Below are 11,880 nucleotides of genomic sequence, written 5' to 3'. Positions count from 1 at the left end.
ACCCACAAGGGTTTTTCAGTTACTTGAGTGTTCCTAAGTGGCCTGAAGTGCCATGTTCTTTGACTAGAAGTCAGAATATCTGGCACATTCTCTACGACGTAGCTGCTGTGAGATCTGGGCTGCACCATTGTGCTTTTCAGTGTGTTTGTCTGCCCTCTGTTTGCTTCTTAGTACCCCTCCATCCATAGTGTTATGAGGACAGTGGAATGCATTTGTGTTTTGTGAGGGCTGTTAAGCTTCTGCTCTTACCTGCCACATTGGATGGATGAGCAGAGGGCTGGAGCACCTCTGCAATGAGGACAGACTGAAGGAGTTGGGGCTGTTCAGTCTGCAGAAAAGAAGGCTCTGAGGTGACCTAATTGTGGCCTTCCAGTATCTGAAGGGGGCTTACAAGAAGGCTGGGGAAGGACTTCTCAGGATATCAGGCAGTGATAGGACTAGGGGGAATGGAATGAAGCTGGAGGTGGGGAGATTCAGGCTGGAGGTGAGGAGGAAGTTCTTCACCATGAGCGTGGTGAAGCCCTGGAATGGGTTGTCCAGGGGGGTGGTTGTGGCTCCATCCCTGGAGGTGTTTAAGCCCAGGCTGGATGAGGCTCTGGCCAGCCTGATCTAGTGTGGGGTGTCCTTGCCCATGGCAGGGGGGTTGGAACTAGATGATCCTTGTGGTCCCTTCCAACCCTGACTGATACTATGATTCTGTTTCTTTAGGTGGTGTGATTGTACCCATGGCAGGTAACTCCCACAGGTTCAAAGCTATACCAAACCAAACAGGCACTTCTCTCTTTTTTTCTTTCTTCAAAGTTTTTTTTTGTAATGGTTTGAATGTTTTGCTGTAGAGTGTGGGTAGATGTTTCTGTGGTTCCTAGAGGAGGGAGGGTGAGCAGTGGGTGGCAGGGGAAATGGGTGGTGTGGTCACACAGGTGTTTAGGCAGTACACAGAGTGAAGTCAAGTCAGTGGTCAAGTCAAGTGCATAGTACCATGAGGGTGCATCTGTGTATTTATTTCTACATGGTGTTCCTTGATGGTAAAAAAAACCCTGCTCTTCACATTTGAAGCCTGACTTTCTGGTCACTTCACATGCCAATTTTAAAGCTACAATAAAAGTCTGGATTGGTTTAAAAACCACTCAGCAGGTTTCGTTTTCTGAGCAGAGTGCCATACAGTTTCACAGTCTGGTTTTCTTTGCCTCAAAGTGAGGGTAAAAGAAAGGGCATCCTTTGGGCATCAGCTGTGCTTTTATATTCATATTAACTAGTTTTATCAGTTTAGAAAGAGAGGTTCAGACTCTGGGATCTCAGTAAATGACAGAGGTAGTTTTTTTTCCAGAATTAAGTGATTTTTGGATGCATCCAGACAGATGGGCAACGTCCAACAAGATGACATTTAACAAATCCAAGTGCTGGGTGCTGCACTTTGGCCACAACAACCCCATGCAGAGCTACAGGCTGGGGTCAGAGTGGCTGGAGAGCTCCCAAACAGAGAGGGACCTGGGGGTGCTAACTGACAGCCACCTAAACATGAGCCAGCAGTGTGCCCAGGTGGCCAAGAAGGCCAGTGGCATCCTGGCCTGCATTAAGAATAGTGTGGCCAGCAGGAGCAGGGAAGTCATTCTGCCTCTGTACTCTACACTGGTTAGGCCACACCTTGAGTCCTGTGTCCAGTTCTGGGCTCCTCAGTTCAAGAAGGACATTGAGACACTTGAAGGTGTCCAGAGAAGGGCAACGAGGCTGGGGAGAGGCCTTGAGCACAGCCCTGTGAGGAGAGGCTGAGGGAGCTGGGGTTGTTTAGCCTGGAGAAGAGGAGGCTCAGGGGAGACTTTGTTGCTATCTACAACTACCTGAGGGGTGGTTGCAGCCAGGAGGGGGTTGGTCTCTTCTCCCAGGCAACCAGCACCAGAACAAGAGGGCACAGCCACAAGCTGTGCCAGGGGAAGTTTAGGCTGTAGGTGAGGAGAAAGTTCTTCACCAAGAGAGTCATAGTCTTTGGAATGTGCTGCCCAGGGAGGTGGTGGAGTCACGGTCCCTGGAGGTGTTCAAGAGGGGATTTGACGTGGCACTTGGAGCCATGGTTTAGTCATGAGGTCTGTGGTGACAGGTTGGACTTGATGATCTCTGAGGTCTCTTCCAACCTTGGTGATTCTGTGATTCTGTGATACATTGATACTATCTAATGCCTTTTCTGTGAGTTTTTGGATCTGCTCTTTAGACAGTAAGTACTCAGCCCCTTCTGGTCATCAGTGCTTTGCAAAGGATCTGAAGCTAGACATGTGCAAATGAGAGGCCCTGAATTTAATAATCACTTTGTGGGAAACATTTTCTTTGAACATAGATTCTTACCTTACCTGCCCTGTGCCCTACTCTGCTCCCTACAGCAGCAAAACGTAGTCCAGATGTCAAGGGAAACATTGGTGCCTTTTGAAATGTGTCGTTGAGATACCTCCTGTAAAATCCCATGGGCTCTAGAAATCGTGAAGAAGTAAACAGTAGAGGAAGAATGCTCACTAGCTAGACTTAGGAGGAAGTTCTGACTAAGAATATGCTCTCTTACTAATATGGAAACTGTTTTGAAGTTTGAGAACACGTCTTTTGGTCACAATGCATTATTTAGGTGATTGATACTGATAGTGTTGGGTGCTCACCATTCATCACACATGGCCTGTATTTCCAAAGCTGCAAAAACACAGGAGAGCTCAATCAGGAAAAGAAAAACTCCAATTCAATTCTTACTTAAAAATAAGCACCAGCCCAAGCAGCCTGGCCTTTGGCAGGGCTTTTTTGCTGAGACACATGTGGGAGGCTGCCTTGCTTTTTGAAGCCTTGGCTTTCTATCCACTTGCTTTTGCATCTCCCACATTTGGCATTCTTTTACTTATGGACTCCAGCCTTATGCTTGGGGCTAAATTCTTTCTGGCTATTACTGAGAGTGGAGTGCTCCAAAAGCTCCTGTCACTTGCAGCAAGACTCCAGCAGGTTACTGAGCACCTGCACCTGCAAACTGAGCAGGTGCTTGGGTTGTTATTGAAACCTGGAATGCACTGATTGCCTTCTTCCCTCTTGCTCGCTTGTACCCTTAATTAGCTGAAGCAAAATTGCTTCCCCTATCTTTATTTACCACAAGGCTTTGTGGTATAGTATCAAAATGTTTCATAAGATCATGAGGGATTTTCCTGTTTTTCCCAGGGCTATCCAGTCCTGTGTGTGACATTTGGTAGCATCGTAATTGCTTCTGGGTCTGTTTAATTCATTGTCAGTGTATGCTTCCATTACTTACAAACTTAGGTAGCTGCTTCTTTGTTCCTATCCATGAAATGATCTCCCATGACATGCAGGACACTGATGTGTTTGGTAAACAGCCTGTGTGGAAGGGTTTCCCATTGCAGGATTGTCTTTAGGCCATTTGTAGTTACTGCTTCCTGTTCTTCACTTGCCATGAATGTGTCCTTAACTGAGCAAAGTCTTTGAAACAAGAGAAGAACTAGGTCTGGTTTTCTGTTAGAAATTTTGGGACACATAATCATAGTACCATAGTATCATTCAGGGTTGGAAGGGACCACAAGGATCATCTAGTTCCAACCCCCCTGCCATGGGCAGGGACACCCCACACTAGATCAGCCTGGACAGAGCCTCATCCAGCCTGGGCTTAAACACCTCCAGGGATGGGGCCTCAACCACCTCCCTGGACAACCCATTCCAGGGTTTCACCACTCTCATGGGGAAGAACTTCCTCCTCACCTCCAGCCTGAATCTCCCCACCTCCAGCTTCATTCCATTCCCCCTACTCCTATCACTACCTGAGATCCTGAGAAGTCTTTCCCCAGCCTTCCTGTAGGCCCCCTTAAGATACTGGAAGGCCACAATTAGGTCACCTCGGAGCCTTCTCTTCTGCAGACTGAACAGCCCCAACTCCTTCAGTCTGTCTTCATAGGAGAGGTGCTCCAGCCCTCTGATCATCCTTGTGGCCCTTCTCTGGACACGTTCCAGCACCTTCACATCCCTCTTGTAATAGGGGCTCCAGAACTGGACACAGTTTGTGCTTACAGCTTCCAAATTCTCACAAGTGCCTGTTGACTTTGTGAATTACAGGTGATAAGAGAGAGAGAACAATTTAAGATTCCAGTAGTGTGTAAATGCTAAAAGTGCACAAAAGTGTCTCCACCTGTAAGCTGACATCTCATTTGTACTGTATGCTTTACAAGCACCTGAAAGAGACCTTCTCTTGTCAGCAACCTTACTGTTCCTGTGCAGCACACAACAAATGTATTGCTGCAACATCTTCGCTGAGTCAGGAAATGTTCATACTGTAATTCAGATGATTCGAAGCCTGAGGCACAGGTTGTGAGGGGCTTTTCATCCCACCAGTCTGACAGACCCAGGACAAGAAACTGCAAATGAAATCTACATGTACCTTAATGGGAGTTTTCTCTTTAGCTCCCAGGAGCCAGCCTTTACAGCAGTACTCGTGGAGGCTCAGTCCAGTGCACTGACCACATCACTTGTCTTACTTGTTTGAGAGCAGTAAATTGGGTGCTGATCATTTTGCATCTGAAGCTATTCCCTTTGTGGCTTTCTCCTAAGTGCTCTGCAACTTGAAGTGCCGTTCAGCAGTGTTGCAGTTGTCAGTGTTCCTGCATCTGGCACTGAAATCAAAGTTCTTTGCCCATTTAAGTAAGTGTCAGCTCTGAGCACAATTCTTCTTTGTGTTGAGATGAAACACTTTATTTCTGAAAAATGCTGATTCACTGATACCAAAATGATGACCAAAGAGATGCATCTGACCAGGTCCTCATTTATATCAAGAAACTGAGGCACCTCAGCTTTAATTGTGCACATCTCAGAAAAGTGCACCAACCTCAAGATAGTTGAGGGTGGTGCTGGAGGTGTAGCTGTTCTCATGAAAAACCTCAAAAGGTCTCAATTTCGTTCCAGAGCAGTACTAAATGATTTCTGACACCATTAAAAAAGTCTGTGGCATGGGCAGATGAATGTTTCCATCCAGATGTCCTGACATTTTCTAGTGAGGCTTTGCCACCTTTTCACGACAATGACAGAAGTTACATGGCAAAAAAACCCAAACCACGTTCCTTAGCTGCAATCATACTGAATTGGTTTTAAAATAATGAGAGAAGGGGGTGAAGATGCAGTTCAGATTACTTACCAAGATCTTTGGCAAGTGTCATATCAAAATTGCACCATTTCAGTTTCACATAAGAAACCACTTTAGAGTTACTAAGCTCTTTTAACGTGGGTAAAACAGGCAACCTGTTACATTACTCGAGTCTAGCAGGTTAAATACTTAAACCCACAGTAATTTGGTATAACCCTGAGCTGTATCAGTGAAAGAAAAGGAATAATGCATATTCACATGGAACAGTCGAAATTCCAGCAGTGAGTTTGCTGAGGCATAGGTTGGCTTTTCTTCAAAAGAAATAGCTAAAAATAATGTTTACACATGTCAAGTAGCTCTGCAGTTTGCAAGAGTGAAAGAAGCACCGTCGTAGGGTACAGTCTTTCAGATGAAAACCTGAAAGAATCCAGGGAGTTTTGTTGAGTTGGTTGCCTCTTGTGTATGTTTTTTTTCCCACTCACAAGGAGCATTTGCCGTGGCATTTTTATGTGATACTGTTCAAGCCTGGTAATACTGAAGAAGTTTGGGTTTTTCCAGATGCCAGTACCAAAGCTATCATAGTATCATTCAGGGTTGGAAGGAACCACAAGGATCATCTAGTTCCAACCCCCCTGCCATGGGCAGGGACACCCCACACTAGACCAGGCTGGCCAGAGCCTCATCCAGCCTGGGCTTAAACACCTCCAGGGATGGGGCCTCGACCACCTCCCTGGACAACCCATTCCAGGGTTTCACCACTCTCATGGGGAAGAACTTCCTCCTCACATCTAGTCTGAATCTCCCCACCTCCAGCTTCATTCCATTCCCCCTAGTCCTATCACTATCTGAGATCCTGAAAAGTCCTTCCCCAGGCTTCCTATAGGCCCCCTTCAGATACTGGAAGGCCACAATAAGGTCACCTTGGAGCCTTCTCTTCTGCAGACTGAACAGCCCCAACTCCTTCAGTCTGTCCTCATAGGAGAGGTGCTCCAGCCCTCTGATCATCCTCGTGGCCCTTCTCTGGACACGTTCCAGCACCTCCAGATCCCTCTTGTGATAGGGGCTCCAGAACTGGAGGCAGTACTCCAGGTGGGGTCTCACCAGGGCTGAGTAGAGGGGGAGGATCACCTCCCTCGACCTGCTGGCCACACTTCTCTTGAATCAGCCCAGGCAATAGGAGATCTTTGTAGTTTTCCTTGGTTGCTGTTCCAATCTCATATGGTTATTTTTCAGTTTCAAACCCAATAGGAACGGAAGTGGCAGCATCTTGTTATAAATTGATTATGTTCCAAAAATACTCTTCTGCTTTGGGTGGGGCTTGAGGAAACAGTGAATGATTCTGACTTACTCACAAACCTCTCTTTAAACAAACAAGATGTGATCTTTTTCTGCAGTAAAAATCCCAGCTTAGTTGCAATGCAAGTCTCAGGCTGCCTTTTTGTAACTAAAACTTGTCTCATTATGTACAAGTAAAGGTAGAGAGAAGAGCCTATTGAGACAGCAGTTTGTGAGGGTCACTGCAAATAAGATTAAAATTTGAACTGACACTGCTCTGAATTTCAAACAGTGGAAGGTCTGAAAACGCAGTTCATGATCTTCATGCATTTGTAAGCCTGAAAGAGGAGTTTAAAGAAAGCATGCTAGTGTGTGTCCCCCCTGCCCCCCAGCACATATCCCCGCCTTTCACTGTGTGCCAAGTGCTCAGGCACTCTTGGCTCCACTGACCATGCAGTGCCCGCTCTCCACTTCCTCAAATGAGGGCTCACTCTGTTAGCCTGTGGGTACAGTAAGGAACTTGGCTGGAGAGCTGTGCCAGACATCCATGCCTTGGTCTCTAGGCTTGCACTGCCCTTGGATGAAGTGTGGTTTTGTTTCTCTGCCTACATTAGGCAGCACAACTGGCTGCAAAGTTCCACAAAAAATGCAAAGAACAGGATTTATTTGTAACACCCCAAAATAGTCATCACCATCTACAGCTGTTCAGAAAATACAGAGGTTTGAAAACAAAAGCTACAATGAGTGTACTCATACTGTAGTTACATCAGTGGGATACAGAGAATCACAGTCACAGAATCTGAAGAATGGTAGGGGTTGGAAGGGACCTCCAGAGACCACCTAGTTCCACACCTCTGCCAAAGCAGGATCACCTAGGGCAGGCCAGAAGGGAACACATCCATGTGGGTTTTGGAAGTTTCAAGTGGAGAGTCCACAACCTCTCTGGGACCCCCTGTTCCAGTGGTTTTATGCACCTTCAGAGTTGAGGTGGAACTTCCTGTGTTCCACTTTGCATCCATTGCCATGACTTTTGGAATATGATGGACAGTGGCCTAGCAACCTCCTCTGCCAGTTCCCTCAGCACCCATGGGTGTGTCCCATCGGGTCTTCAGATGGTCATGAACCTGTGAAGTGTCCTCTTAGGTCAGAGACAGCCACTCTTTTTAGCTAGACCACTTCCTAATTAGAGTAAATTACCATTTGTAAAATTCCTCACTGTTACTCTAGGAGTAATCTATTACATCTCATTACCTAGAAAACAAGTTTTATCTTCAATGAAATGTAGAAGTCTCTCTTTTCTCTGGTGATCAAAGTGATCCAAGGAGTCTTAGAGCGATCTTTCCTGCTGTGGTCAGTTACAGTATGAATTTGTGTGCCAGATTATTCCTTCCCTAGCAAATCTGGGAGGAGGGAACACAGAACCAAATCCTTAACATTTGAAACGCTGCTGCCCAGTAAAGTCACACAGGGTTTGCTGTGTAGCAAACTGCATGCAAGTTGTTAAGCAGCTTACTTTACTTCTTTCAAGAGTCTATTTGCTGACTCCTTTCCTTAGCAGAGTTGAATTTACTTTATCTTACAGGGCTGTAAATGCCATTGAAAATCTTACTGCAGTTCAAGGTGTGTTTCCATGCATTTTGTTTTATCACTTGGTGATAACTTCTGCCTCTAGTCAACACCTTTGTGGGTTTTGTGAGAGCTGGTTCAAAAGCTTCAAAGGCTACGTGCAAATGAGAGATACAAATCTTTAAAAATCAGGAAATATAAGAGGAAAGTTTCTAACAGTCTTTTAACTTAGTCACATTACACATCCTGCATGCTTCATGATCCTAATTTATTATATTTCTGTCAAGCAGTATTTGTATTAAGCTAAACCTTTAACAAGAGTGGCAGCGGAATGGGAGAGAACTGCAAGGTAGCCAAGATACCCTTGTGCTGTTGGGAGTTTCTTGTTTGAGCTGTGCAATTCAAGACCTTGTAATCTGCTTTCCTTTTTTTTTTTAAGCAAGTGTTTGTGTCAATCAGTGGCATTTAGAAGGATATAGATGTAGTCAGCTTTAGAGCAATTCAGTAGGAGTTTTCTGATGAGCTGCTCAGCTGCTTGCTCCACATCTGTTCACCTTGTAAATCTAGGAGGTACTACAGCTGTTAAAAATAGAATAGAATAAACCAGGTTGGAAGAGACCTTCAAGATCATTGCATCCAACCTATCATCCAACACCATCTAATCAACTAACCCATGCAACCAACCACCCCATCAAGTCTCCTCCTGAACACCTCCAGTGATGGTGATTCCACCACCTCCCCGGGCAGCCCATTCCAGTGGGCAATCACTCTCTCTGTGTAAAACTTCCTCCTGACCTCCAGCCTGAACCTCCCCTGGTGCAGCCTGAGACTGTGTCCTCTTGTTCTGGTGCCGGCTGCCTGGGAGAAGAGACCAACCTCTGCCTGTCTACAACCTCCCTTCAGGTAGTTGTAGAGAGCAATAAGGTCACCCCTGAGTCTCCTCTTCTCCAGGCTAAGCAGCCCCAGCTCCCTCAGTCTCTCCTCATAGGGCTGTGTTCCAAGCCCCTCACCAACTTTGTTGCCCTTCTCTGGACACCTTCCAGCAAGTCAACCTCCTTCCTAAACTGAGGGGCCCAGAACTGGACACAGTACTCGAGGTGTGGCCTAACCAGTGCAGTGTACAGGGGCAGAATGACCTCCCTGCTCCTGCTGGCCACACTATTCTTGATGCAGGCCAGGATGCCATTGGCCCTCTTGGCCGCCTGGGCACACTGCAGGCTCATGTTCAGCCTACCATCAACCAGCACCCCCAGGTCCCTCTCTGCCTGGCTGCTCTCCAGCCACTCTGACCCCAGCCTGTAGCTCTGCATGGGGTTGTTGTGGCCGTGGAGCTTTTGCCGTTTTCCCCACCTCACTTGCTATCTTCCCCACAGCATACACAGTGCAAGATCTCTGTGTGTTTCCCAAAGCCTGATGAATAGGAATGAGCTAACTTTACAGCTCTGGTTTATTTACAGAGTTCAACTCTAAATGAACTAAAACTGAATTGCTTTTCTGTGAGCATCCCTGCGTGCAAGGTTGTGTTTTCCCTGATTCTCCATGAGAAGCATGGAAAATAACTCAAATGTTTGTGAAACACTGGCTGACAGTGCTTTTCAAGGATATTTGCTTCTGACTGTGACTACAGTGGGAGCAAATAGTCCTGCTTCACATATCTTGATGGAAACCAATTTGAGCTGAACAAAGCAGACATGGACTTCAAATGGCTCAGAGTGCAATATCATTATATCATAGAATTGTTTTGGTTGGAAAAGACCTCTAAGGTCATAATATGGTAACTGAAGCAGTTCAGAAGGTGTGTCCCAAAAAGACTTTAAGAAGAGTAGTGGGGTGTGGGTGGTTTTGCTTGGTTGCTTGGTTGGCTTTTCCTTTAGGAAAAAAGTTAATGCAGGATGCCATTTGTCCTCGGGTTTCAATTCCCTTCAGGTTACCTTTTTTTTTCCTGAAATCACAAGGGCTAGAAACCTAAGTTATTGGGATTAAAACTAAGATTTAATGCCGTCACCAAGAAGCTGAGACTTCACCACAAATGCACAAGACTCAAATGAGAACTGGTCACACACAAATACATTGAAAACGTTGGATTTCTAAATTCAGAAAACTTCCAAAACAAACCCCAGAATTGATGAGCTGGTTTGAGGGCACTGCGAAATGGTTGTGGGTAAGCTGGGAACCACAGAGCAGAAGGGCTTCTGTTAGGTTGTTTTTCTTGCTCAGTGCAGAATAAAAAGCCTGCACACGTTTAAGTCTGAAGCTGTGACTGAATCACGTGTGTCTTTGCTGTAGTTTGTAGCCCTCGAGCCATGGTTCCCGTGCGAGCGTTTGTGGATGTTTCTCGGTAGGATGGTTTCAGATTTACACCATGCCGTGACACAGCGATCACTGTGAACTGTAACTCTGTGGTTAAGGTTTCCTATTCCATTTGCCTGCATTTAAAGGGAAGCAGTGTGCCTCCCACCTCGGGCACCAGCTGCACCTCTGTCTCTGTCGCTTGATTCTCTTTTTTTTCCCCCCCCAGCTTTATTTTTTCCCCTGCCGTCTTTGGAGAGAGAAGTTTCTTCCTCCACAGCCTGTGCTCTCGGTCAGAGGGACACAGAGCGCTTCCTCTTCCTAGCAGCGTGCTCCCCTGCCATAAAATTGGATAAGGAGTGGCTCAGGCGAGTGTCCAGGGTATCAGAGTTGCTGCTGCTGCTGCTGCTGATTTTCACCCGTGGGCACAGCCACTGCAGCATGGCTCTGCGGATGTAGCTGTCAAAACAATAGTAAATGAAAGGGTTGGCACAGCTATTGGCAAAAGCAAAAGGGCTGCTCACCTTCATCCCCAGCTGTGCAACCATGTTGGGAGAACAGTCAGGCTGCTTCAGAAGTCCCAGAATGATGGCCATAAGCTTGAAAAGATTGAAGGGAACCCAAGAGATAACAAAAGCAGCCACTACAATGAAGACAATCTTGATGGACTTTCTCAGTTTCTTATCATGTTTCCCAGCTCTCTGATATTGCACACAGAGTCTTCTGGTGATGGTGCAGTAAAAGGTTAAGATGCTCAAGAGTGGGAAGAAGAAGGCCAGAATTAAAAGCATTAGTGACATGATCTGTTTGGCTTCTGTCACAGCTTTGTCTGTGCAGTAAGTCTTTCCATATTGCTTCTTCAGTTCTCTGGACAAAAGGGTAGGCACCCCTAAGCAGCAGGATAAGAACCAGGCACAGATGCAGAGTCCACGGGAGTAGGATCTTGTTCTGACTTGTCTAGCAATAGAAGGATGCATGATAGCAAGGTACCGGTCAGCACTCATACAAGTGAGAAGGAGGATGCTGCAGTGCATGTTGACTGAGATGACATAGGAACTGGCTTTACAGAGGAAAGATCCTACCCTCCAGCTGCCATCCGATGCCTCCATGTCCACCCAGAGCGGCAGCGTGATGAGGAAGATGAAGTCAGATGCCGCAAGGTTTATTATAAAGATGTCGATCAGCCTCTGGACCCGCCGCCTGAAGACCAAGGCTACTATCAGGATGGTGTTGCCAACTATGCCCACCAGGAACACAGCAGTGTACAGGATGGCGAGGAACGTAGACATATGCTGCAGATGCTGATACTGGCAGCTGTCATCGTCATAGTAGTCATAGTTAAAAGTGACTGTAGTCACAGGTGAATGCTGCGTGAGTTCCATTTCTGACTGATCTGTCCTCATCCCTGCCCTGAAGAAGGCTCTGAGCTCCCCCTACCCTTCCCCTCAAGGTCTTCTTTAAAAACAGGTTAGTGAGTGAGGGGGGACGAATGGGGAGAGAAGGAGGAGAAAAGTGGGTTTGGAGGGGCTAGTCTGTATACTGGTAGCCAATCGTGTCGGAAACAGACAAGTGACAAGAGTCTCTGATTAGTCAGAGCCCTGTCTTCAGATTCAGTGCTTCCTTTTTAAAAATCAGGTTTAGTTGTA

The 11,880-nt window shown here is 46.4% G+C and overlaps 1 protein-coding gene across 1 annotated transcript; it reads right to left on the bottom strand.

Moving 5' to 3' along the window:
• Positions 1-9,825: 9,825 nt before the first annotated feature.
• On the bottom strand, positions 9,826-11,637 carry GPR15 (G protein-coupled receptor 15). The gene has a single exon (XM_068160569.1). It carries the CDS (start codon positions 11,635-11,637, stop codon positions 10,528-10,530), a length of 1,110 nt encoding a protein of 369 aa, XP_068016670.1. The 3' UTR covers positions 9,826-10,527.
• Positions 11,638-11,880: the final 243 nt, after the last annotated feature.

The sequence above is a fragment of the Melanerpes formicivorus genome, unplaced genomic scaffold, assembly GCF_026170545.1.
Source record: "Melanerpes formicivorus ecotype bairdi unplaced genomic scaffold, bMelFor1.0.p_v2 SCAF_51, whole genome shotgun sequence".
Taxonomy (NCBI): domain Eukaryota; kingdom Metazoa; phylum Chordata; class Aves; order Piciformes; family Picidae; genus Melanerpes; species Melanerpes formicivorus.
This window is presented reverse-complemented; position numbering and strand designations above follow the sequence as displayed.